This window comes from Triticum urartu, chromosome 2A, assembly GCF_056163025.1.
Source record: "Triticum urartu cultivar PI428250 chromosome 2A, HENAU_Tu73, whole genome shotgun sequence".
NCBI lineage: Eukaryota > Viridiplantae > Streptophyta > Magnoliopsida > Poales > Poaceae > Triticum > Triticum urartu.
In genome coordinates, this window is record NC_141874.1 from 57,883,621 (window position 1) to 57,910,711 (window position 27,091).

The 27,091-nt window shown below is 42.2% G+C and overlaps 3 protein-coding genes across 3 annotated transcripts; 1 reads left to right on the top strand and 2 right to left on the bottom strand.

Annotated features, from left to right (window-relative positions):
• Positions 1 to 496: 496 nt before the first annotated feature.
• Positions 497 to 10,967, top strand: FU (kinase family with ARM repeat domain-containing protein). The gene is made up of 23 exons (XM_048698616.2): positions 497 to 906; positions 1,010 to 1,125; positions 1,207 to 1,281; positions 1,770 to 1,862; positions 1,971 to 2,045; positions 2,136 to 2,228; positions 2,584 to 2,647; positions 3,107 to 3,191; positions 3,831 to 3,903; positions 3,993 to 4,061; positions 4,150 to 4,227; positions 4,344 to 4,437; positions 4,525 to 4,653; positions 5,374 to 5,512; positions 5,877 to 6,048; positions 6,263 to 6,361; positions 6,444 to 6,974; positions 7,572 to 8,717; positions 8,797 to 9,030; positions 9,143 to 9,286; positions 9,367 to 9,447; positions 9,570 to 9,758; positions 10,492 to 10,967. The coding sequence occupies exons 2-23, from the start codon at positions 1,036 to 1,038 to the stop codon at positions 10,735 to 10,737; spliced, it is 3,999 nt and encodes a 1,332-aa protein (XP_048554573.2). The 5' UTR covers positions 497 to 906; positions 1,010 to 1,035; the 3' UTR covers positions 10,738 to 10,967.
• Positions 10,968 to 11,030: 63 nt separating this feature from the next.
• On the bottom strand, positions 11,031 to 11,539 carry LOC125535549 (uncharacterized). Its single transcript, XM_048698617.2, has one exon. The coding sequence runs from the start codon at positions 11,511 to 11,513 to the stop codon at positions 11,031 to 11,033; it is 483 nt and encodes a 160-aa protein (XP_048554574.1). The 5' UTR covers positions 11,514 to 11,539.
• Positions 11,540 to 12,633: 1,094 nt separating this feature from the next.
• Positions 12,634 to 22,749, bottom strand: LOC125535550 (lon protease homolog, mitochondrial). The gene is made up of 20 exons (XM_048698618.2): positions 22,324 to 22,749; positions 21,790 to 21,855; positions 21,501 to 21,698; positions 21,343 to 21,408; positions 21,222 to 21,263; positions 20,591 to 20,713; positions 19,848 to 19,946; positions 19,205 to 19,270; positions 19,043 to 19,129; positions 18,739 to 18,778; positions 18,455 to 18,626; positions 18,252 to 18,376; positions 17,548 to 17,678; positions 17,347 to 17,451; positions 17,070 to 17,183; positions 16,453 to 16,620; positions 15,089 to 15,190; positions 14,514 to 14,741; positions 13,514 to 14,032; positions 12,634 to 13,100 (listed from the first exon to the last, which is right to left on the bottom strand). Exons 1-20 carry the CDS (start codon positions 22,633 to 22,635, stop codon positions 12,918 to 12,920), a joined length of 2,946 nt encoding a protein of 981 aa, XP_048554575.1. The 5' UTR covers positions 22,636 to 22,749; the 3' UTR covers positions 12,634 to 12,917.
• Positions 22,750 to 27,091: the final 4,342 nt, after the last annotated feature.

Sequence of the window (27,091 nt, forward strand, 5' to 3'; positions counted from 1 at the left end):
GAAAGCGGGAGTGACCTTTGCAAGGGGGTATTCCCTTAACTAGTGATTTCGGAATTGCGCTTTATCCAAACTAGTAAATGGCACGTTCAATGCACATTAATTATGTGATTAATCCATACGTTGATATCCGGTATGATATTAATTGAATGCTAGACATGTGGAACGCCCACTCTTGGAGCAACATAGGTCATTGGATTGACATGGTATGATGACTGAGATTAATTAGATCTGCCTCTTTGCGTCTTTTTATATTGATATAGATATAGATACATATATAGATATAGATATAGATACAGAGGGGTATAGAGATAGTTAGTTTGTACCTTGGGTTCTCATCAATGAGAAAAAGTACCTGGGGTTGTTTGGTGGAAACTCTCATGGGCCACATTTCGCCTGCGACACACATGGAAGAAAACCTCTAGGCATTACGGCCCAAATATTCAAGATAGCCGTTTTTGACCTGACCGGGATTTTCCGCAGCGAGCGGGAAAAATATTTAAGCTCCCAGAGCCGCTTTTCTTCCTCCCCCTCACGAAAAAGCCATTCGAAATTCCAAATCGAACTCCCAACCCCGAAGCCAGTGCACGGCCGCGGAGCGGAGGCCACTGCGCAGATCAGGCGACCTCCGGTTCCCCACCTCCCATCCACCCAGATCGCCGCCGCCGGCGGCGCCTGCGCCCGATTCGCCCCCCTCCGGCGGCCGACGGCGGAGGACGCGGCCGGGTCCTGCTCCCACGCACGCTCGCACAGCGGGCCCCAAGTCGAGCCGCGCGCGGATTGACTTGCCCCCAAGCCCTCAGGCCCTCCCCGCGCCTCACGTCGTCGACCTCGACTGGATTCGGCCAGCGGGGAGCTTCGCCCCGATTCGCGCGGCTCCAACAGCGGCGAATCCACCGCCAGTGCACTGTGAGTTCGATTCTGCTGCTCCCCTTGGGCGTGCGGCTCGAATTCGGGTCGCGTTTGGCGCTCGACTTTTTTCCCCCCTGACTGAAGCGTGGATTGCGGCTAGGGTTTTGCGCGCGCGACTAGCGGGAGATGGGGGTGGAGGACTACCACGTGGTCGAGCTCGTCGGGGAGGGGTCCTTCGGGAAGGTGTACAAGGGCAGGCGCAAGTACAGCCGACAGGTTCGCATCAAACCCCTCTCTCCCCTCTACTGCGTTCAATATATAAAGTTTGATCCCTTCTCCTGTCTGAATTTGATGCAGACTGTCGCCATGAAGTTTATCCTTAAGCATGGGAAGAGCGACAAGGACATCCACAACCTAAGGCAGGAGATCGAGGCAAGTGCTCTGCTGCTGCTGCTGCTAGTTTTTTTCTAATTCAGATCAACATCCGTAGAGATTCAGGGTTCCTGCCTGTGGCAATTTACCTGTGCCTGCAAATCGCATCCTTGACTCCTTGCTTGGGGATGTCACATGCCAATTGCTAGTTTTTGTGAGGATATAAGGGTAATCTCAAACTTCCTCCAATTGTATGTTTTGGGGTGGGGTGGGCTTCCAGTTCGTCATGGGGGATGGCCTCAGTTTGAGAGTCATGCTGATACCGTCGGTCTACTGAATCTAAACCAAGGCACGCAACACCTTCAAAAATCCCAAATGTCGCTGTCATTTGTTTGTTTAATCTGCTGTGGGAGAGTCATGAGATGTATCATGTATGGAACAAGGGATCACCATATTGCTAGAAGCTTACAATAGTTCCCTATATAGTTGTATTTCTTAGCTCGCTATGGTGTTTCTTGTCTCACTTTGCCATCTCAATGATTCTGTAGATTCTGAGGAAACTCAAACACGAGAATATAATTGAAATGATCGATGCGTTTGAAACCCCACAAGAGTTTTGTGTCGTCACAGAATTTGCTCAGGTACACAAGTACTTTTTTTCTAGTCACATTGTGCTTTACACCAATGATTGCTTTCAATGGACTTGGATTGGCTAAATTTTAGTATCAATGGGCTAACGCCCATTTCAGGGAGAGCTATTTGAGGTGCTCGAGGATGATAAATGCCTCCCAGAAGAACAAGTTCAAGCTATTGCTAAGCAGCTGGTACACACTTACCTTTTTCTGGTTCCTTATGCACAAAACCAGCTTAGAACCCATTTGCCTTCATGGTTTGAGCTTGTGCCCTCATTTCAGGTAAAAGCACTCCATTACTTGCACTCTAATCGTATTATCCATCGGGATATGAAACCCCAGAACATCCTTATTGGAAAAGGATCTATTGTGAAGGTATATTCTATTTCATATCTGTGTACAGTTAATAGTTTTAGACCATGAGAAGTATTTTTGATTTTGGCACAAGTACATGTTTCTTTCGATGTAAAACACCTGTGTCACAGTTATGCTTCTTTCAGTATGATGTTGGCTAGTTGTGTCTTTTTACTCTGCTAAAAAGAAGTATTTATCTCAGTAATTACAATCCTCACGACAAACACCTAACTGATGACGTGAGACAAATTCAATTATCGTCATTTATGACACTTTCTGCATTCTTTACTGTTCTAGTTATAGTACTTATGATCCATTAGAGATTTACATTATTGTAGTTTGAATTCTGATTGGGGTTTTCCTGCCGTATTCACAGCTTTGTGATTTTGGGTTTGCTCGTGCCATGTCAGCCAATACTGTTGTGCTACGCTCTATAAAAGGTACCTTTCATCTTTGCATGCTAGCCAGTTTTCTTACAAAATCATTTCCTTCATGTATACCTCTGTTGGTATGTTTCATTCATTATCGTGCAAGTAACTTTGGATCTTGTAAAATCCATTTGTCTGGACTTGTATTAGCTACTGGTCATGACCACTGACATGTTACATTTCTAACATAAATGTGTGTTTGTGTTAGCATTAAATTTTATGGAGAATGAATTTATCTGGGGTTTGCATTAAATTTCAGATTTGACTTAATACTCCCTAGTCCCTACATTCTTACTTAGCTTATTTAAGATGATGATGATCGCTTCTAGTCGAGCATCTCCTTGTTGATTCTTACTTAGCTTATTGTGGCATAAGATGATACCTATATGGATGTTTTCCAAGTATTTCATGATGACTTATGAGATCCCTTTGCCAGTCATCCATTTCACTAAGCATGTTTCTCTCACCCAGGAACACCATTATATATGGCTCCAGAACTTGTGAGGGAACAACCTTATAATCACACCGCAGATCTATGGTCCCTTGGGGTCATCTTGTATGTAAATTGTTCTTCTTTTCTTCCAAAAGTATCTTGTTATCTCTGTATTCTACTGTTGAGTTTCTTTTTGTGTGACCTGTATTCCATGATATCATTCTAATAATGCGTGAGCTAGAGCATGTTTGGAATTACAGTTATACTGCAAACATGCTTTAGGGATAAGTAAACAAACAAAATACAACTCTCCAGACTTGCTGTAGTGCAAGCATGGTATGAAGTAAGGCTGAAGGACAACGATCTATTTGTTTAGTTTCACTATAATATCAATCCCATGCAAGTTTGATGCATGAGCTAATTTCATCAGTTGATGTAACTTTTTATTTACAAATTCCGAACACTACTGGCTATGTAATTCCACCCTCATTTCTTATATACTTTACTTTATCCAGAGGGCGATACCTAATTTAATCATGAATAGCTCATCTTGTTGCTTTGTTGGTATGCTTAATTATGACTTTCTGTAGCAAGTGTATTGGTTTTACCCTTTTTGTAAAGAAATTTTTTCTTAGAACCCAGCTTGCTTGCTTTGAGGTACTTATCATTGTAGCACACAGTTATACTCAGCTTCCACTTTGCGTTTGATAGTCTATCACTCTATTTACGCTCATCAAGCTAACTTTTGTCACTGATGGTCAGATATGAACTATTTGTTGGTCAACCTCCCTTTTATACAAATTCAGTCTATGCACTTATACGACACATTGTCAAGGTTGGTCCGTTACTGCTTGTTTCAAATATCTGCTATTTGAATTTTGTCACTGTTTTTTTTTAACATATGCTCTCTCTGTGTCATGGCAGGATCCTGTGAAATATCCAGATAATATGAGTGCAAACTTTAAGAGCTTCTTAAAGGGTTTACTAAACAAGGTCCTAACTGACATTTTTTCTACTAGAGCACAGTTATTGAATTTATTTATTCCTCCTTTTCTTTGCTCATGCTGTATGGTGTTAGCAGTTGCCTCAAAGTAGACTAAGCTGGCCAGCATTGTTGGAGCATCCGTTTGTTAAAGATGATTCAATGGATTTAGTAGCTGTAAGTGCCTTGAATTATTTCTTCTAAAAAATGGATTCTAGAAATAACAAGTCACATATTTGCATACCACGGACTTGTATCCTGATGCTAATCATTTTTCTCTATCATTTTCCTAGGACACTCAATCCACACCTTTTGAAGTGAAAAGATCTGAGGCCACACGGAAGGCTGATGAAATTCAAACATCAAGGAACCCTGCTGAACCACCAAGTAAATGTTTTTAATGCTAAACATGTTCTCACTCTTAAGCATTTGGAGTTCTGGATGTTAACTTAAACTTACACAAATGTTTGGCAGGTAAAAATGCTGCTAACAATACAGAACATGATCACGATAAACAAAAAAGCAGTAAAAAAGATGGCCCTACATCAACTACCGATGATCATCATGGTTCATCTCCTGGTGCTATTTCTGATGCTCCATCAGGCATGTTTTCTTCCAAACACCAGTTCGAATTGCTTCTAATATTTATATTTATTATGGCAGTAATGTTGACCTCTCTAGATTTTTGTGAACTGAATCTACCATATGCCAGTAATTGCCATCTGTTGGGATTAGAAGTTGTTCTTCACAGTTCATGAGATACTAATGGTATAAAATAGTTATCCTGAATGTAGTTGACCTTTCAGCCAATGATGATAAGGCAGGGGTAGATAACTAGTATTGTATTGCTAATTGGTTGGTTAACGGGCCAATGCATAGGGTACAAGGGGCATATGCCTTTGAGAAGAAGGACAATACTGGACTGATTTAAGTCACTTCACTAGTTCTTAGTCATAATATTGAGCTTTCTAGGAAGAGAGATTATATTAGTTATTAACTACGAATGATCCGTTCATGCAGAGTGGTAAAGTACATGACGGTACATGCACATTCCACAAACCACACACATAATCCTTTCTAGCTAATTAAACAAACCATCATCCTTTATTTCAATCTCTCTCTTTATCTTGTGTACATGCACATCCTGTAGAAGCAACATCAATCGATGTCTTAATATCTTGAATCATCGGACCCCTCCTGGAACGGTCACCAGTAGAAGCAATAGCCTCTTAAGGTTTAATAACTTGTTGATGCTTCACTTTATGCTTTCATTAATCGTTTATAAACGTACTAACCAGCACCGACTTGTTTATCGCATTGCAGAGTGTACAGCTTTAGATAAGCTGGAAAAAGCTTCACAAACAGTGAATGGTGCTAGCAGCATTATTGGAGATAGTGCAGTGCTGTCGACTATCCTCAGTCCCATAAAAAATTGGTTGAGGAATCCTCCTAGTTCCCCGAGGTAGATTTGTAGCTTATGCTTTTACATTTAACATGAGCTATTCAAGTCATTGTTTCTACTGTAGAAAAAAATAAAGAATGATAATGGCAAACTTGTGCAATATGGTTGTTATCCACTAAATCCATGCGATTGTATGCATCCTATCTCTTCTTCATGTATTTGTTACACAAATTTGACATCATTTTGGTGATAGGTTCCACTCTATAAGGATTTAAACATTGAGATTGTCTTTTGAATAGATTATTTGAATTAGGAGATTGTACTGTATAACTGGCAATTATTCATTCAGAGTAAAAATCACTAGCTGTACTGTGTCTGATTTATTGTCATTCTAACTACAATTTATGCTTGGTCAACTTTGCAGGGAACTGAATATTGATGGTGCAAATCAGTCTCTCAGAATTGTTAAAAATCTAATTGAAGCTGGGTCTTATCACTCTTGTGCAGCAATTGATGACATCATCTGCCTATTTCTCGAGTTTACAAGTCTCATTATCAGAATGAAGCTTTCAGGCGCTTACAGCCTTGCAGTGAAGGTATTCACACCAGACATCTTGCAGATTCATATTCACTTGAAATATTATTGACTTTGCCATGTGAAATAGAAGTGCTACCAAAGGAAAACTCCTCTTTCTTTTGACATATATGAAGAGCAGGCTGTGCTAATATTAGTTTTGGAAAAGTACAAGTAACTGTTGAGATGTATTTGATGATATAATTGGCATTATTAAACAATGCTTCTGTTGGCAGTGTCTAGCTATAGCACGGAAGCTACTTGATACAAGTGAAGGCGCTGTGCTAAATTCTTATGGCAGACACTGGTCCTCTCTATGTGATCTTTATTCACAGGTCACACTTTGCCACTCACTTCAGGCTCTATTGTCTGATTTTTTTCCTTTTGTCTTGACTAGCTAAGAGTTTTGATTTGCAGATTCTGGTTTCCACTGTTGATCCATCTGGACGAATATCTCGTGAGTCAACTGCATGTCTTGCTCTGATGTTATCTAGGGTTATCTCTGTGTTGAAAGCGAGCATCTCCTCTGAGAGTCCAAATCCAGTTGAAGAAAGCCTCATCAACATTATAGATCATGCAAGGAAGTCACAGCTACTAGAACTCTTGTGTGAGTGTCTGATAGCTTCAGGTTCAGACATAATATCAGGTTCTACGAACATGGTACCAGCAGCATGTGAGGCATGCAAGGCCATCTGGTATCTTGCTCATGCTGTTGACATTGTGTCCCTTGGCGCACACAATTTTTCATTTCCATTAGCTAGCTCATGGCGACAAGGTCACTCAAAGTTGGATGGTAAAATGCAAGAGCAAGATTCATTACCAGATTCAAACTCCAGCAGTCTGATAAACATATTTGTCAAATCATTTCTGGCTTCACGGCCAATGCAGATTGCAGTTTACCACTGCTCGCATAATGGTTTAGAGTCAGCTATTCATGCTTCTCTTCAGGTAATTCTTTCATGCTTGGGCAAATAAGTCTTTCCATAGGATTCTTTTGAGTATGATCAGTTATCCTTTTTGTAGCCCTAGTGGAATGCTAATAATATAAGGTGAATATTTGGGTTCTAACTCAAACACAATTTGTTCTTCACCTCTTTGCACTGTTTCCAGTTAACTACAACTTTGTACCCCATTGCTATCTCTGATTTCATCAACTCGCGGGCAAACTCACAAGCAGCCTCACCTGCCGTTTTTATCTCATATGATTCCACTACGCTACATTCTGAGACTTCAGATTCTGTACTTCTGGTTATCTTCTTGTACATTGAGTAACAAAGAAACCAATATGAGCCTGGCTTTCCATTAAAGAAAGTACATTTAGTATATTCACATTGATGGAGGTTATACTCTGCTGCTATATTTTTAGTTAATGCAATATACCCAAATTATAGAAATTAAAAAGCTTAAGGTTGTCAGTTGATTATCCCTTTTACACCAAGAACTATTGATGTTTGAGCTTATTATATTTTTGTACATTGAAAGTGTAACTTAATTCTAACTTATGATAGTTGAGTTTATTATATTTTTCTAAATGTTGCTTTTCAGCTCATTGCTAGGGCCTGCCTGCTGAATCTGTCTTTCTGTGCTATTATGTGTGGTCCAATGAATTCATCACCGGAGGCCAATGAAATAGAATATGGTGGAGATGGGACAATTGTATCTGATATGTTTTCACTGCTGTCACTGTGTGGCTCATATTTGAACAAGGAGTCGAAGCAGAACAGTAATCAGAAATGCAAACTGTCCAATCCTCATGCCCTTGTAGTGCACTGTTGTCTTGCATTGGCAACAATAGCAGCGTGTCTGAAGTCGGAGGGGAAATCTTCAGCATCAATTATTTTAACAAGTTCCCACAAGAAACAGCGGTCCCGGCTTTCTGTTCTTGCGCACCTCTCTTCAGCCGATGATACAGTGAAGAGTTGCCTGCAGCCACACTGTGCAGCTGCAACACTTGCACTGTCAACGCTTATTTCACTTGAAAATGGAGGGCAAAGCAGATCTTCCTTATGTGAAACTGCCCTTGCTTTGTTTCCTCGTATGGCAACACTGCACACATTGCTGAAGCTATGGCTATCTGATGGAAGTGAGGAACTTTGCAGATATAATGCTGGTTTACTGAATCTGTTTGGCCTTCGTGATGGGAGTATCGGGCTGTTGGAAACTAGATTGAAATGGGGTGGACCATTGGCTGTTGAACAAGCCTGCTCAGTTGGTATCCCACAGCTCCTAATTCGTTTGCTTACCGATGGTTTCTCAAGGGAGCCTTCTGATGGGAAAGAAGTTTCAACACACCGCAGTGGATTGTCACCGTTGGGAGTTGCCTGGACACTTTCAGCTTTATCTCAATGCCTTCCTGGTGGCGTTTTCCGTGAAATTTTGTATAAAAGGGAACATCTAAAACTGTTGACTGACATGCTGTCTGATATGCACCTCAAGGTTTTGGCAGCTTGGACTGGTCTTGGTGGTGGGAAAAAGGGAGTACGGGAACTGATAAATTCAGTTGTTGATATTTTGGCATTTCCATTTGTCGCAGTGCAGAGTTCTCCAAACATGCCATCAACATCAGCATCCATCAATAGTGGTTTTCTCCTCAACATTGGATCACCTGGGGGAAGAATTGGTACTGAGAACAAGGAAATGCTCAAAACTATAGAGCATAATATGCCTCAATACTTTCAAGTTCTCCTAGAGGTCTGACTAACTGACTTTGAACTTGTTCTTATTCATAAGTACTCATTTCCATAACCTTTCTCCTCCTTTTCCTTTTCAGGTTGGTGTTCCTGGTTGTATACTTCGCTGTCTTGATTATCTCAATATGGAAGACATATCAAGGCCCTTGGCCATTGTGGCCAAAATGGTGGGCTACCGTCCACTTGCGTTGCAGCTTCTAAGAGAAGGCCTTCTCAATCCTTCTAGAGTAGCAAAGCTACTCAAAGGTCCTCTTGCTAAGGAGACTTTGCTCGACTTCCTCATGATAATTTCTGATCTTGCACGCATGTCAAAGGTTTGTCTTTTGTTGGCCTCTTTGCTCATGTCTTGGTTGCACAAAGAAGTCACGTTGAGATATCAAAACTTTGTTGGATATGCATAGTGACACGAGTTACGCTATTGCCCAGGACTTCTACGAGCCCATCAACAAGGCAGGCATGGTTGAATATTTGAAGAACTTTCTATCAAATGAGGACCCCGATATAAGAGCAAAAGCTTGCAGTGCCATTGGCAACATGTGCCGACACAGTCCCTACTTCTATGGTCCATTTGTAAGACAGGATTTAGTTATCTATTTATTTGCAGATTAAAATTTATGGAAGGGATGTTTAACCTTGTTATCTGGGAACAGGCAGCAAATAAGGTGATTGAGCTTGTAGTTGACAGGTGTTCTGACCCTGACAAGCGGACGCGGAAGTTTGCATGTTTTGCTGTAAGTTTGTAAACTGGCTTCCGATTGTTGTATTTTTATCTTCATACTGAGATGATAATCCTCAATCCTGTTAATGTTTTCGTGATTGATTTTGGAACCTAATTTAGCTGTTGCTATTTCAGGTAGGCAATGCTGCTTATCACAATGACAAGCTGTATGAAGAACTCAGACGATCTATACCTCAGCTCACTAAGCTACTTCTTGCTCCTGAGGAAGATAAAACCAAAGGCAATGCTGCAGGGGCCCTGAGTAATCTAGTCAGGAACTCTGACGTACTCTGTGGAGACATTGTATCCCAAGGCGCAATTCAGGTTTGCCACCCTTTGCGTACTGCTCATGATTCATGTCCTGTCATGTCATGTCTTCTCCTTGTATTTTTTACTTTTAGCGTAAAGGGAGGAAACTGGCATCCATACTTCATAGATTCTTTTTCTTGATATACGGTGAAGCTACTAAATAGCAATGCCTTTTGGTGCTCGGGCTCCATGAAGCCCGTTTTGTCTTGAAAAATTCAGAAAAAATGATTCAATGTTTAAAAAATACTGAAGAAAATGACACGCACAAGTCAATGTATCTTCTCATGAAATTTTGAAAATAGTGAACAGCGTCTGCACACACTCTGCACTATATAAAACCGACGATTTTCACTTTTTTTGTGTAGCTTGCGAGTCAATGTATCTTCTCATGAAATTTTACTTGAAATGTGATTTTTGAATGTTTTAGAGCAAAACGCTTCAGTAAGCTACTAATGGGCCATAACCGCACAAGTCAATTATTGTCATCTCAGTGTTAGCAAAAGTGGCAAGTCTGCTATTGCTTCATTCCATCGAGCTCTACTGTATTCTGACATCATTTTTAAGAAGTTGAATGGATCAGATACATATTTAAAAATTGAAATATATGTATTCGTACCATGTGTCAACAAAACTAGCGTAATGCTTTGGCCGTCTATTCAGTGGTAAATTGTCAATTCTCAATTTCTTCAACGGTTGTTCTTTGTGATGCTCATCAGACACTCTCATCCCTCGACTTATTCATGCGCAGGCCCTACTGAAGATGGTCAGCAGCTACTCCGCGGTTGCTCTGAGCCCCAGCAGAAAGGATGCTCTAACCGAATCCCCACTAAGAATCGTGCTCTTCGCGCTGCGCAAGATGTGCGACCACACCGTCTGCAGGCTCTTCCTGCGGTCATCCGAGCTGCTCCCCATCATCGTGCATCTCAGGCAGTCGCCTGACCAAACGATCTCCGAGTACGCCTCCGCCATCGCCAGCAAAGCGAACCAAGCTTGACGAGTTTCGCCTGGCAGGCGCACCGCGAGGGGGTCCTATTCTGCAATGTAGTAGCCGTTCAGTTTTGCTGAACAATTCTGCAATCCATTCTGTTTCTGGAATTGTAACTTATTAGAACAGTATCACGGGCCGGCGTACCGACTTGTTCATGTATGTAAGATCTCCGCTCTTTTGCCATGTATATATACATATATGCAGCACCAAATCGGTTCAGAGAAAGTCTCTAATCACATGCCAACTTTTTATTTTTAAACAAGATCACATCCGTTTGCAGTTGCACGAGTCGATCGGCGTCAGAAGAGCCAGTGAGGCACCTTCCTCGGCAGCACGCGCTCTTCGATCGTCCTCAAGCTGGGCTTCCAAGGCCCGCCGCGCATCAGCTCCTGGCTCAGGAACTCCGGCTGGTGGTCGCCGGCCCCGCCCAGCAACGGCCCAGCCTCGTCCCGCTGCTCCTGTGCGCTGACCGGCATCGACCGGCACCGCGCAAGCAGCCGCGACGCGGCGAGCGCTCGCCGGGCCTCGCCGGCGGAGACCCTGCCCCGGGTGGCCGGGAGCACGACGTACACCCCGGCACCGTCCAGCAGGTGGTCGGCCGGCAGCGCGGCGACCTTGGCCCCTCCGCCGGACGCCGCGAGGCGCGCGTCCACCACGAAGTGGCGCGGGTGCTCCACCATGAGCTCGGCCACGGACACGGGCTCGCCCAGCGCCCGGACGCTCCCGTCCGGCAGCACGATCTTCCCGCCGCCCGCCGCGCTCGCCGACACCAGGTTGCCCATGGCGGCGGCGGCTCCTGCGAAGTGTGGCTGATGTCTTTTGGCCGAGGAGGAGGGAAGGCGACGGCGGGTATAAAAACGCTGGCGGTTGCGAGGTTCAGTTGGCGTGGATCCGGCGAGAGGTTTTAAAATGGGAAATTTGTCAACTTTGCTTATACCACTTTAGAATTTGACATCTCACTTTTGCCAATTTTAGCTTTTGACAATACATCACAAATGACATTTCGTGGCAAAAACGATAATTTTTCATTTCACTTTTACCACTCTTAGCTTTTGACATGTATCACAATTGCCACTCTAATTTTTTTTACTTTTGCCACAGAATGGCAAAAATGATATATTGTCAAAAACTAAGAGTGGCAAAAATAAAATATCAAATTCTAGAGTGGCATAAGCAAAGTTGGTAAAAATAAAGTTTCCTCTTTTAAAATTATGGAGGGTCCGGTGTGAACCTGATCTATCAAGCGAGCCAGCTGCTCCGCTACCTCCAACGTCAATGGCTGGGCGGTCACGGCGCGGCGCCGGGACAACGCCGGCGGCGCGGCGACCCATGCACCGTGCGTCTCACGATGTTTCTTCCGTTATACTCGCCGTTTGGTCAGGCGAGTGTGCTGACGCGATATTATTTAGAAAGAAAAAAAAATCGCGTGGAGTAGGAACAGAGATCTTCGGTCACTTGCATTCTTTGCTATCCACACGGCTCACTTTCTCTGGATCGTGTTTCGTTCATGCTTACAGTTGCTGCCACATAAATGGCGCGTTGAAGATGGAGGTAATGTGCATCTTTTCATTGGCTGCGAATTTATTTGCCTGACATTACGCTGCCTGAACTGATACCGTATTTCCTCGTATGCTGATTTATGTAAACAATAAAAGCTCTTCAACTAATATATAAAAATGCTATTTTATCTGCACATCCCAAAGCAGCAGCAGATGGATAGGATACAGGGGTAGTGTGTGCATACGTTCATAGGAATAAGTGTATTTGTGCACGTCTGTACTCTGTTAGAAAGCCCAGCCAAAACCATATCTCAAGGCCTACTGCATTCTACCTACGGTGTCTGTGTATTAGAGAATCAGGAAAGAAGTAAACAGACTTTGAAGATACCAACAAAGTCCATAATGAAACAATCGTAGAATCATTAAAAAAAACTTGTACATTCTTGGGTTTGTAACAAACCTCTAGTTTTCCTTATTTGACATGGCTCCTCAGCTATCTAGCTACGGACATTCTCGTCAAAATTTCTGTAAAACATATTGTCACATGGGGCACTAGGAAAAAACAATCATTACAACAAAAAGTTACTCCTGATCTTGCAAAGAATGGCCTAGCTGCAAACTTCGTTCAGTATTCAGTCTTGCCCCAAAGACCTCGGCGCAATCTGAATACTCTGTTTGAATTGCTTGCTAGCTTGTTTCCGTCTCGTTCTGGAAAGCTATCTTGTATATTTCACTGTATGTGTCAACAAAGTGAACCTCGAGACCCTCCTTTACGTTAGCAGCAAGCTCATCGAAATCCCTTTTGTTTGCTGCTGGAAATATGATCGTCTTTATTGAGCTTCGCCTGGCAGCAATGGCCTTCTCTTTTACCTGTTTTCAGGATTAAATGTAATAAATACGTCAGGGTGAAAGTGCTTGCACACAGGAAAGCATGCACAAAAGATCAATTAGTGGTCATGACAGTATGATAACAGGATGATCTATCTCTTCTAGAGACTGGAGTATGTAAAATGCATGCGAGATGATTTTGAGGACTACAAGAATGCATGGTATACAATTCATCAGATATGACATCTATTGTTGTTTGCAGATCAAGCACTAACTGTAAATGTCAACATGAACAATTAAAGATGAAATGCCTCAAGATGTAAACATCGCAGCAATGAAATCAATTGATGTTTTGGTGAATAAGCAAAGTTCCCTTGTTTGAGAAAGACTGCATGTGTGTAAACAACAGAGGGATTCAACAAACCGAGTTTGAGAAAGGAGTAGAGGAAACATACCCCGCCGATTGGGAGGATTCTTCCAGTCAATGTTACTTCACCAGTCATTGCTAAGTCCTTCCTGGCAGGTTTTCCCATAGCCAAGGACAACATTGATGTAATCATGGTACATCCAGCACTAGGGCCATCCTTAGGGGTGGCCCCTGCAGGAACATGCAAGTGCAACTTTGAGTTTGCAAAGAATTGATTATCTGGCTCTCTATCTCGTAGTATAGCTCTACTGACTGTGTGAGCAATCTGAGCACTCTCTTTCATGACATCTCCAAGCTGCCCCGTCATCACAAGTGCACCTTTTCCTTCTCCTTCCTCCACTTTTGTTGTTTCAATGTACAAAGTAGAACCACCCATAGAAGTCCAAGCTAAACCCATGACCACTCCAACAGGAGTTTGCTCATATATACGCTCAGCATGGAATACAGGTTTCCCGACAAAATCGTCAAGGTTTGATGAATCAATTAGTACCTTCTTAACTGCCTTGTCTGCTGCCTCCTCCTTTACTCCGTCTGTGTCCTTGTTGCCCTACAGAATCAGCACTTAGTAAATCCATTACGATTTCAGCTATAACCTACTATCATTACCAACTCTCCTCAGCAACATTCTCGCTCGAAAAAAAAACTCCCCTCAGCATAGACTATTTATATACATTGCTAAGTCAGTTAGAAATTTAAAAATCTGTTAATTAGCTAACATTTGCATCCACCACGGTAGCCAGGGCATCGGGAGCAACAGTTGTATCCAGTATTTATTAAAAAAAATGACGAAACATCAATATATTAATTTCATCAAGAGTCAAGAATATCCTATGAAACATACTAGTTTACTCTGCTGCATTGCTTGTCTCAGATCTATCCTAGGCCAATTATCATCAGGTGAGTTAATCAGCAGCACATAAAATACCACGTATATGATTGGGTTTGCACAGTACAGCACCATATTCAGGATCAAGCTATTCACATTTTATCTATAAGAAACACAATGGAATCCATGATGGTCATACTACCTCTGGTGTGCTCAATGTGTCGGTTGATAGAGCTGGCTCAGTTACAAGAGTTTCTTTCAGAGATGGTTCTTTAGTTTCCTCGGGATCTTTGACGGCAGGATCATTCAACTTCTCATCTTTCACGATTGTTGCACTACCACCATCAGTAGGTTCTACGCTTGGTGTGACAATCACAGCCTCTAGGGCTGGCTCATTTGATACCCCTTGGCGGACAAGCTGCAGAGCTATCTGCAAAGACGGGTCACATGGTATGTAAAGAATGTACGAGGATAAAGTTATACTCTATTACTCACTATTGAAGAACTACTAGATAGTCTGATTGCCAGTACACTGTGCCAGTAATGCAGGAACAAGTAACTTTAATCAAGATTAAGCAGACACCAAAGACAATGCATATGTCATGATGTTCCAATTTTGTATTGCTACAAACACTAATTTCAAGAGCACAGAATTACAACAGGTTTGTCGCCCTGCTTTTCCTTACATGGTATTGAGTATAGACAACCCATCCTTGTTTCAACAAACTAACAGCTCAAACATAATTAGGTTGGCGCTCTGTTGCCGTTGTAGCGTACCTTCCGGTAAATTTTCTCAATCTGCTTTTGAAGGTTCCGCACTCCTGCTTCTCGGCAGTAATTTTCAATAAGGGCAAGGAGGGCAGCATCTGTAACTTCAACCTGTACATGTTTATAGATGGACCATTAAAGCTAAAATTAACAATAAAATGTACTCATAAAGAAATATCACTGGAAGCCTCGAGCTCTATTACTGTATAAGTCGAGTGATACAGCAAAGTGGAAATTTCAAGCTTAATGTGATTGTTATTTCCATTTTGTTCTTTAGTTCACTCTGGAAGCACTTCCAAAGATACTCTTAGATAGGTGGTCTAAACGTTTCTCAAGACATACTCATGTATAATAATATTAATGACAGGAAACTGCACAACAGGAGTGTCAACCTTGAAAGAAAATCACAGATGGACATGAACTACTCCCTGCCTTCCAAAATGCAACGCATATTTTGTTTTCTAAAAGTCGAATATATCTATGTTTGACCATGTTTATAGAACAAATATCAACATCCACAATACAAAATTAGGTTCATTAGATTCATCATAAATTATACTTTTGTATTTATATATTTGGTATTTTAGATGTCAATAGTTTATTCCATAAACTTGGTCAAAGATAAACATGCATGACTTTTGAAAAACGTAATATGCACTACATTGTGGAACGGAGGTAGTATTACATATGCAATGAGCACCGAATAACTACATTAGGCTTACAAAATTCGCAAAACAAGTCACAACTCACAACCATAGGTAAAACTTGTCTGTCAAAAATAAACTGTTAAGTGTGGCATCCCCAAGTTACATGTCTCCCCCCACCCCCACGGTGAAGGTAGAATCTCACAGTTGGGTAAAGGCTCTGTTTGGAATTGTGGATTCATGAGAATTCCATTTGGCAGATCATTTTTGGAAGTGGCAACGGGTTACTATCTTACTAGATACAGTAGATATTTTCCATATGCTGACCACATAGGGTGCAATATAGTTGAATATACCACCTAAGTCTGTAACCAAAACAATCTAAAGATAAGTCCACTGGAAGCCTTGTGGTGAACTAGGATTTATTAAGTTACTACAACTCGTCACATTTTCCAGCATCACGAAAAAGAACTTATGTGACGCAATAATGCATAGAAAGTTGTAAGAATTCAGAAGTCATACATAACAAAGCATAGCTTGGTGAGATTTAGTAACTTGGTGAGATTTAAGCTATCTATATCATACTACAAAGCAAAGCATGACCACTAGTTTTTCTCTATGTCAAGGTGTGGACTTCCATTTTGTAGGAAATTAAACTTTTAAAGTTATAAACAACACTACAAAATAAAGCAGATTGAATAGCTAGTCTACTTCCAAATCTGCAGATACCTGTTCAGGTTTAATGCCACAAGCCTCTCTAGTATTCTTCTCCAGATAGTCCCGAGCAATATGCATCTTCTCATCAGTTATATAACCAGCTATTGAAATGATCTCCATTCTATCCAGCAACGGATTAGGTATTGTATCAATAACATTTGCTGTGCAAACAAACAGAACCTGATTTTCACACAACAAAATGTCAGGGAATGTTTTGCAATAATTAAGTTCAAAAACTTATTATATAGAACAAGAACATCATAAACAGAAAGTTGCATGGCAGAGAAGTCACGAAGCACAAGCAAAACAGCAGCAATTAGCAAGATCGGAAAAGGGAATCAAGCAAAAAAACAACATCGCATTAACTTAATCAAAAATCTCAAGGAGTCAAGGGTAATAATGCTCTATCACACCTCATGAATAATAGCATAAACACTGCATGTGATAGCGCAATAATAAGCGTGGTGCACGCCCAATCATAACAGCATGCCAAGAGATGTAAACTGATGATGTTTGCTACAGTTGTTGAGGAGACATTAGAAAACATTACTTTGAACCGTAAACTGAAGTTACCCGAATGCATATATAGGTAAAACAGGCAAATGCCCTTGAGAAAGCAACAGACTAACCTTGGATAGGTCAATAGGAACATCAAGGTAGTGGTCCAAAAAATTAATATTCTGCTCAGGGTCCAGAAGTTCCAGCAGTGCACTCGCTGGATCACCAGAATGCCCTCTCCCAAGCTGCCAGCAAACAAAGATAGCCAGTTAAATTTTGAAGTGATGCATTTGAATCAAAAATTTCGTAGTGGCTAACAAAATAAATTGATGTTGAATATGTAGTCCATGTCTAAACAAATGCAAGTAATCGTCGACCCAAACGAATAAAAATCATTTGTTACAATACCTTGTCGATCTCATCTATCAATACCAGAGGATTTGCTGTCCCAACTGATTTGAGACACTGCACCATCTTCCCTGGCATTGCACCAACATAGGTCCGCCGATGCCCCTAAGATTATTTAAATGTTATTGGAACAACAGCTCAACTAGTTTTAAAGGATACCAACACTTAACAAGAGACGTGACATGGATATTTGTTGCGCACCTTGATTTCTGCCACATCGGCCAAACCTCCAACAGAAAATCTGTAAAACTGTCGATTCAATGCACGTGCAATAGAGCGACCAATACTAGTTTTACCGACTCCTGGTGGCCCAGAAAGACATATGATCTTCCCTGTATAAATGATAGATGAACAAAGTCATTGGTTGAATAGCTTCATGTCAGATGTGAAGTAAGGCATCACCGAGAAGTGTTTTAGTGTTGTTTAGAGTCAAACTTTAAGCTATGGTGGCTACTGATATATCTTTGAATATTGAAAATGGCATATGAAAACAATGTGTAGATTTATACAAACAAGTATTTAAATGATACGATTGTTTCACTGGTTTGTTAATATATAACAAAAGGTGAGTGGTCAATGTTACGTTTTGAAGACCATGTTTGTCAAAGATGGCACTCATTGTGACAGATCAGATGGAGTACCAAATTTAGCGAGAATTAAGTGGTAATCCAGCTACAGTATGTCTATCAGAAGTCTCCGCGTGCAGCTTTCAAAATCCAGCTTCTACCAAATGACGAGCTATGATGAAATAGAGGAACCAGATCCTTTATACGTCACTTTTCATGAATGCGGTATATAACTAAGGATGCAAATAGAGGACTTACAACTAGGTCCACACCATACCGGTGAATAAATGACATGATATTTGAAACACAAAACAGAAAGGGAATTGTTAGGACGTAAACCTTGCGAAGTCCCTCTTAGCTTCCCAACTGCTATGAACTCCAGTATTCTCTCTTTAACATCACTCAGACCATAATGGTCTTCATCAAGGATTTGTTGGGCATGATGAACATCAAAATTCTCATTGCTGCAACAAAAGGGCAAACACTACATGAGGCTCAGATAACTGACCTATGTTTCAAAAGAAAGGCGGATAAATACAAACCTATAATTTCCCCATGGTAATACCGTCAGCCAGTCCAAATAATTGCGAGTTACATTGAACTCACTAGAACTGGCTTCTAGCAGCTGTAGCTTGGTGAGCTCTTCTTCAATGACTTGCAAAACATGAGGAGGACACTTGTCTTTCTTTGCTTCAATCCTTTCCCTAAACTTTTCTGCACCCCATGAATATTTAGTCAATTATGAAAAGCCAACAAAAGTGAAAGCTCTAAAAGTGATAAAAACAACACATTAATTTTCAACAAGTATGAAGGTTCAAGAACAGACCAGACAATGCTGTCTTGTCATCAGTCTCCAAACCTAGCTCCTGCAAACATGAGATATGGTGAGTAATAATGAAGGACCAACAAAATCAGATCAACCTAAAAGTTATGGTGATTTCACATTTGGCATGCACAAATGGTTCAAGAAGCAGACACCAGATGGTGGTATTATTCAATTCGACACTTAATGAGAATCAATGGTGTCATGGATCCTTAAAAAGAGCTAGCTTATACAACAGTAATTATTTGAAAGTCAGACTGGAAGGAGCATAATTAAATTGATAAGAGAAACAACGAATGATCAGTACCTTCTTGATTGCTTTAAGTTGTTCGTTCAATAAATAACGTCGCTGATCACCGCTAATTTTTTCTTCAATTGCCTTTGCAATTGCTTGCTGTAAAAAAAAAGATAACAAGAAAGCTCAAACTAAGAATAAAAACTAACAAGGGAGATTAAGATAATGAATTACCTGTAACTTACTGATCTCCATGTCCTTCTTTACTAACTCAAGAGTTAACTTTAGACGCTTATCTACCTGTTCAAGAAATGCCACATTTGAATTGAACCAGAACAAGAAAGCTATGACGTGGTCCGAACAACATATTGTTCATTCAAGAACACATAGATGAGTGATGTATTGATGACACAAAGAGAGTATCCTATAGATCATTTTTTTCAAAATTGTTTATTTTTGTGAATTTGGAAAGAATTTTTGCTAGTCCAAGGACCAGTATTATTGTTTCACCAAGTATTCTTGTGCTATCAATTTGGTTTTAAGAAGGCCAACAAGTATGCTTATAGTGGACAAAAAGCAAAACACAATAATCTTCTGCTGATCCATGAGAATGCTGTTCAATTGCTTAGATGAAATGATTATATCTCACAATAAAATACTTAGAGTACAAAGTCAAACAGAAGCATAAATAAGTCCAGTGCCCATGGTAATTCACAGTTTCCATGGCATCTAGACATTCAATGAATGTAAAAGTTCACAAAGAACTGTATGGGTAAGAATTTGGTAGGTTTCAAGTAACATCCATATTGCTTAGGGAGTTGGATTTAAAGAAGTAAAAGAAACGTAAAATGGATGAAGTTCCAAGAAAGCTTCTTACATCTAATTCCTCGAGCACTTCCTGGCAAAGCAACTTGTTGGCACCGGAAATAGCAGCACCGAAGTCTGCTAGCCGTGGGTAGTTGAAATCACCTACGTGCTGAATCAAGTGAAAGAAGAAAAACATTCAGAATGCCACCATGTAATCCAATGGCACCCAAGAAAAAGGAAATGCATATAGGTATACAATAAAAGTAAATGTTAAATTTATCATCAGGGATTTCTATGTCAACTATTACATGGCCACTGGTTATAGCTCTAATATATTGTCAGCATGGCGTTAATGGCAGGTACAGGTAGCTGGGAGCGAATAAGATGTGTATCCTAGCCCTTACTCATTTGGCTCCTATAGATAACCCTGCGTGTTATCCACTTTCAGCAACTAAACAGGATGAAAGAACTTAATAAGGTTCAGTAACATACTTACCCTGCCTATGTTAGATATTAACACAACATTTCAATAATCAAAACACCAGTTGTGTCACAAGGTTGACAAGTTCTATGGTTCTCAAACAATATTCAAATAAATGATTACAGGGCACGCTTGGTTTGAAGCCTAAAATTAGCTAGCCAATAAATTGCCAAACTTGCCAACAATTGGCAACTTTTCTAGAGGTGGGCAATGCAGTCTGGTAAGCAACCAGCTTATAGCCAATATCTTGGATTTGCCCAAATATTGGCAAGCCAAAATTTGGTGGCATACCAACCACAAACAAAGGAAGAAATTAAGGAAATAATTCAGACCTGTATGTAGGTCTGAACATGATCCTTCCAAAGGGAACTTGTCTTGAGAACCTCCCTTAAAGTTGATATAACTTCAAATGAGGTTGCTTTTATAACATCGTCATCCTTGTTGTAGGTATTTTCCTGCAAAGGACAAGTTAAATGGTCTAAAATGCGAGGCATCTTCTGACAGTTTATAGCAACGAAGCAATCTCACATTTAGTTCATAGTGAAATCAGGGTTAACTAAGAAAAAAAGTATTTTACTGCAGATTCAATTAATCTTGTGCCATCTAAAAGTACACGATGAAAAACAAGTGAGAAAAATTACATCACTAAAAAAACACAATGGTGCAGGAGCACACACAAAATAAGAACGCAAAAGGAGGGTGATCTGAATACTGGTATGTGATATACATAGTATTGCATGGATGCAGGTAAAATTCACAGCTATAGCAGAAATTAGAATCATATATGACTTCTCCTTAGCTTCAAGAAACAAAATTTTAGTGTTCTTGTTCATTTTTTGTGTGTGAGGGATTTGAGCAGTACTTTCCACTTTGGGGCAGGTGGGAGGAATTAGATGTCCATAATGGCAAATATAAAAACAAAAACCAAAAACATGGGAGCTGGTGATATCATTGTAGAGTTACCTTCAGATGGTCAACTTTAACTGTAAGTGGGTCCTCCTCAACCTGCAATTTTGGGTATCTTGATGAAAGGAAGTTCTCTAACTCATCAAAACTGAATAGCAGTGAATCTAACATATCTCACCATCTCAGTTATCCGCAAACGCCGGTGACCAAGAAGCACTACCTGATCCCCTTGTATGCTAGTTATCTACAGAAACAACAAAGACTGGTTACAGGAAACATATTAACGTAAGACTGTGTTAGCACAGGACAATCCCAGTCTTTCTAATCATCAATTACCTGAGCCAGAGTGCCAACTTCATGAAGACGCTTCAACAACTCCTTCCCTTTGAGACTATCAATGGTTTTATTGTCTGATGAATCTGGACTGGCTACAATACTAGGGTCAGTACCCTCTTCATCCTTCACAAGAAAGGCACCTGCATATGGGGCTGATCTTTTGCGATTTTCAATTAAGGCTTGCAACAGCTTTTGGTCCTAAAGTATTTTGAAAAGAGAGGGAAAATTACCATGTCAGTAAGAGGCAAGAAGGAAATTACAGAGTAGACCAAATTCCTCGACAACATACCTTTACATAGATCGGCATATAAAATCCTGGAAAGAGTGGTCGGTGTGGAAGAGGCAGTGCAATGACCTAGAGTAAAGTAAGAAAAAGGGTGCGCTTATTAGAATGTACCATGAAAATATAATCACACATCAACTGTTCACTGTAAAAATTCTTCTCTATGACCTTTTCAAGTTTCATATCAAATACATTTTGATCACTTTACTGTGCAACCTAGAGTATTAGATGAATCAATCACATCGGCCCCAGAATAAATACATTACTTCCTCTGCCACTGAATTTAAGCCAGTTTATCTGTTCCTATTTCCCACTAGATGTGGGTCAGTCCGCAATTTGTAGGTGTTTTTCTGTCACTAGTTCCTAGTTTTCCTCTCGCTGTAAGCCACCTTTCATGGCAAATCAAGGGTTCATTTACAAATCATTCTGAGCTCAGACCAAAATACACACTCTACTACTAGTTAGTAGCACAATTCCACCGAATGGCTGATACAGGCAACTAAAAAAAGCGATTATTATCCGAAATGAGAGAGAGCGCACCGAGAGGAAGTCCTCAGGACGGGGGTTGGTGGAGACGATGGCGGAGGACGGCTTGCCTTCCGCCTCACCCTCGGCGGCAACCGCATCCTCGGCCTTCGCCTCCGCTGCGGCCGCCGCGGCGGCCTCGGAGTCGCTCCCGGAGGAGCTGGAGCAGAAGCGCGCCCGCCTCCCCATCACCGAGCTCCGGCCGCCCCTCAGCGACCCGAAAACCCTGAGCAGCGGCGACCGCATCTCCTCCACCGCCGCCACGGCCGGCACGGCGGCGAACCGCGCCGGGAAGGCAGCGGCGGCAGCCGCCGCCGCGCGCAGCATGAGGGATTCGGGCGATTGGGCGGTGCGACTCTAGGGTTTGGACGAGCAGCCGCGAATGTGCGGGCGGCGTGCTCTGCCGTTCTGGTTTGGGGAAGAAGAAAGAAAGGAAGGAAGGAGCCAGACTGCGAAACCCTTCCAAAACCCCTTTTAATATTATTTTTGTTCTAAATATAAAAAGATTACCCAATTCAAGGCTGAGTTTTTTATTTCTGCTAATTCAGCTGGAACGTAGAACGCCGAGTTTTTCCTTTACCATCTCGGGTTATTAATAAATCCACTAAACCACCACAACCATTAACGAAAAACCATCACTTTACAATTTGTGACATTTCGTACCGAACCGAAATTCTAAAAGTGGCAAAAACACCAAGTAAAAAAAGATCTAGTTTTGACGTGGCCGATCCCGAGCCAGCAGGCAGTGATGACGACGCGGTGTTAACGGCTGTCATTTTTTTCGGCGCTCGGGACGAAGATGTTGGGTCGGGTCGACGCGTTCGCGCGTTCCCGTTTACTGTACTGGGCTTGTTCGTCAAATGAGCCGATGTGTTCGCTCTGCTCATTCTCAAACCCAAACCCAACCAACAGGTTGTCCGGTTCTTCTAAAAAGACAAGCAGTCGTTCGATCGATAGATTGTCGCCCGTTTGATTTCTCCTTCTTCCAGGAAACCTCGGTGTCCACGCTGCATTCATTTATCTCCCCTCGCACAGATAACCACCAGGCGCTCGCCTCCATTCAACTTCCCTATTCCATAGAAACCACAACAACAACAACAACAACAACAACAACAACAACAACAACAAAACCTCCATCGCGCCATGGCGTTTGGCTTCGGATGGGACCAGGCTCTGCAGGAGATCTTCGACGGCGACATCACCAAGCTCTCCTACGTGCGCGAGGTGAGCACCTGGTACATCAGCATTGCAATCCAGAGGAATCATGCGCGCGCGGTGAGGGCATGCGCCACGCATGAAGAGAGGTCATGAAAGCCAGACCTCCACCACCCACTCATCGAGAACTTGATCGGGGCGATGGAGGAGGCCAGGGATTCCCGGATCCATTTCAACGGTCACACTGGTACATGAACCATATGAAGGAAATATGCCCTAGAGGCAATAATAAAGTTGTTATTTATATTTCCTTATATCATGATAAATATTTACTATTCATGCTAGAATTGTATTAACCGGAAACTTAATACATGTGTGAATACATAGACCAACAGAGTGTCCCTAGTATGCCTCTACTTGACTAGCTCGTCAATCAAATATGGTTAAGTTTCCTAACCATAAACATGTGTTGTCATTTGATGAACGGGATCACATCATTAGAGAATGATGTGATGGACAAGACCCATCCGTTAGCTTAGCACTATGATCGTTTAGTTTATTGCTATTGCTTTCTTCATGACTTATACATGTTCCTATGACTATGAGATTATGCAACTCCCGTATACCGGAGGAACACTTTGTGTGCTATCAAACTTCATAGCGTAACTGGGTGATTATAAAGATGCTCTACAGCTGTCTTCGATGGTGTTTGTTGAGTTGACATAGATCGAGATTAGGATTTGTCACTCCGAGTGTCGGAGAGGTATCTCTAGGCCCTCTCGGTAATGCTCATCACTATAAGCCTTGCAAGCAATGTAACTAATGAGTTTGTTGCGGGATGATGCATTACGGAACCAGTAAAGAGACTTGCCGGAAATGAGATTGAACTAGGTATGATGATACCACGATCGAATCTCGGGCAAGTAACATACCGATGACAAAGGGAACAACGTATGTTGTTATGCAGTTTGATCGATAAAGATCTTCGTACAATATGAGCATCCAGGTTCCGCTATTGGTTATTGACCGGAGAGGTGTCTCGGTCATGTCTACATAGTTCTCGAACCCGTAGGGTCCGCACACTTAACGTTCGATGACGATTTATATTATGAGTTATGTGATTTGATGTACCGAAGTTTGTTTGAAGTCCCGGTTGAGATCACAGACATGACGAGGAGTCTCAAAATGGCCGAGACATAATGATTCATATATTAGGAGGTTACTGTTGGGGAACGTAGCAGAAATTCAAAATTTTCCTACGTGTCACCAAGATCTATCTATGGAGAGACCAGCAACGAGGGGAAGGAGAGTGCATCTACATACCCTTGTAGATCGCTAAGCAGAAGCGTTCAAGAGAACGGGGTTGATGGAGTCGTACTCGTCGTGATCCAAATCACCGATGATCCTAGTGCCGAACGGACGGCACCTCCGTGTTCAACACACGTACAGCCTGGTGACGTCTCCCATGCCTTGATCAAGCAAGGAGAGAGGGAGAGGTTAGGGAAGACTCCATCCAGCAGCAGCACGACGGCGTGGTGGTGGTGGAGGAGCGTGGTACTCCAGCAGGGCTTCGCCAAGCACCGCAAGAAACAAGGAGAAAGAGAGGTAGGGCTGCGCCAACAAGAAGAGAGGAACTCATGTGTATTGGGCAGCCCAAACCTCAACTATATATAGGAGGAGGGGAGGGGCTGCGCCCCCACCTAGGGTTCCCTCCCTAGGGGTGGCGGCAGCCCCCTAGATCCCATCTAGGGGCGGCCAAGGGGAGGGGAGAGGGGGAGGCGCACCAGGGTGGGCCTTAGGGCCCATCTGCCCTAGGGTTTGCCCCCTTCCCCTCTTCCTTGCGCCTTGGGCCTTGGTGGAGGGGCGCACCAGCCCACCTGGGGCTGGTCCCCTCCCACACTTAGCCCATGCAGCCCTCCGGGGCTTGTGGCCCCACTTGGTGGACCCCCGGGACCCTCCCGGTGGTCCCGGTACGTTACCGATAAAATCCGAAACTTTTCCGGTGACCAAAACAGGACTTCTCATATATAAATCTTTACCTCCGGACCATTCCGGAACTCCTCGTGACGTCCGGGATCTCATCCGGGACTCCGAACAACATTCGGTAACCACATACAAACTTCCTTTATAACCCTAGCGTCATCGAACCTTAAGTGTGTAGACCCTACGGGTTCGGGAGACATGCAGAGATGACCGAGATGACTCTCTGGTCAATAACCAACAACGGGATCTGGATACCCATGTTGGCTCCCACATGTTCCACGATGATCTCATCGGATGAACCACGATGTCAAGGACTTAATCAATCCCGTATGCAATTCCCTTTGTCCATCGGTACGATACTTGCCTGAGATTCGATCGTCGGTATCCCGATACCTTGTTCAATCTCGTTACCGTCAAGTCTCTTTACTCGTTCCGTAACACATCATCCCGTGATCAACTCCTTGGTCACATTGTGCACATTATGATGATGTCCTACCGAGTGGGCCCAGAGATACCTCTCCGTTTACACGGAGTGACAAATCCCAGTCTTGATTCGTGCCAACCCAACAGACACTTTCGGAGATACCTGTAGTGTACCTTTATAGCCACCCAGTTACGTTGTGACGTTTGGCACACCCAAAGCACTCCTACAGTATCCGGGAGTTGCACAATCTCATGGTCTAAGGAAATGATACTTGACATTAGAAAAGCTTTAGCATACGAACTACATGATCTTGTGCTAGGCTTAGGATTGGGTCTTGTCCATCACATCATTCTCCTAATGATGTGATCCCGTTATCAACGACATCCAATGTCCATGGTCAGGAAACCGTGACCATCTATTGATTAACGAGCTAGTCAACTAGAGGCTTACTAGGGACATGGTGTTGTCTATGTATCCACACATGTATCTGAGTTTCCTATCAATACAATTCTAGCATGGATAATAAATGATTATCATGAACAAGGAAATATAATAATAATCAATTTATTATTGCCTCTAGGGCATATTTCCAACAATCTCCCACTTGCACTAGAGTCAATAATCCAGTTCACGTCGATATGTGATTAACACTCAAGGTCACATCCCCATGTGACTAACACCCAAGAGTTCTGGGTTTGATCATGTTATGCTTGTGAGAGAGGTTTCAGTCAACGGGTCTGTAACATTCAGATCCGTATGTACTTCGCAAATTTCTATGTCATCTTGTAGATGCAACTACTATGCTACATTTGGAGCTATTTCAAATAACTGTTCTACTATACGAATCCAGTTTACTACTCGGAATAATCTGGATTAGTGTCAAAGTTTGCATCGGCGTAACCCTTTACGACGAACTCTTTTACCACCTCCATAATCGAGAAAATTCCTTAGTCCACTAGTTACTAAGGATAACTTTGACCGCTGTCCTGTGATCCATTCTTGGATCACTCTTGTATCCCTTGACTGACTCATGGCAAGGCACACTTCAGGTGCGGCACACAGCATAGCATACTGTAGAGAGCCTATGACAAAAGCATAGGGGACGACCTTCGTCCTTCCTCTTTCTTCTGCCGCGGTCGAGCTTTAAGTCTTAACTTCATACCTTACAACTCAGGCAAGAACTCCTTCTTTGACTGATCCATCTTGAACACCTTCAAGATC

Excerpts from the sequence above, each read along its gene's own strand:
- FU (XM_048698616.2), top strand. The coding sequence starts at position 1,036 with ATGGGGGTGGAGGACTACCACGTGGTCGAGCTCGTCGGGGAGGGGTCC. Across the intron at positions 1,282-1,769 it reads ACCTAAGGCAGGAGATCGAG|ATTCTGAGGAAACTCAAACA; the intron begins GCAAGTGCTCTG and ends ATGATTCTGTAG. Across the intron at positions 2,229-2,583 it reads GAAAAGGATCTATTGTGAAG|CTTTGTGATTTTGGGTTTGC; the intron begins GTATATTCTATT and ends CCGTATTCACAG.
- LOC125535549 (XM_048698617.2), bottom strand. The coding sequence starts at position 11,513 with ATGGGCAACCTGGTGTCGGCGAGCGCGGCGGGCGGCGGGAAGATCGTG.
- LOC125535550 (XM_048698618.2), bottom strand. The coding sequence starts at position 22,635 with ATGCTGCGCGCGGCGGCGGCTGCCGCCGCTGCCTTCCCGGCGCGGTTC. Across the intron at positions 17,679-18,251 it reads GCTAAGAGGGACTTCGCAAG|GGAAGATCATATGTCTTTCT; the intron begins GTTTACGTCCTA and ends TCATTTATACAG. Across the intron at positions 17,452-17,547 it reads CCGATGTGGCAGAAATCAAG|GGGCATCGGCGGACCTATGT; the intron begins GTGCGCAACAAA and ends AAATAATCTTAG.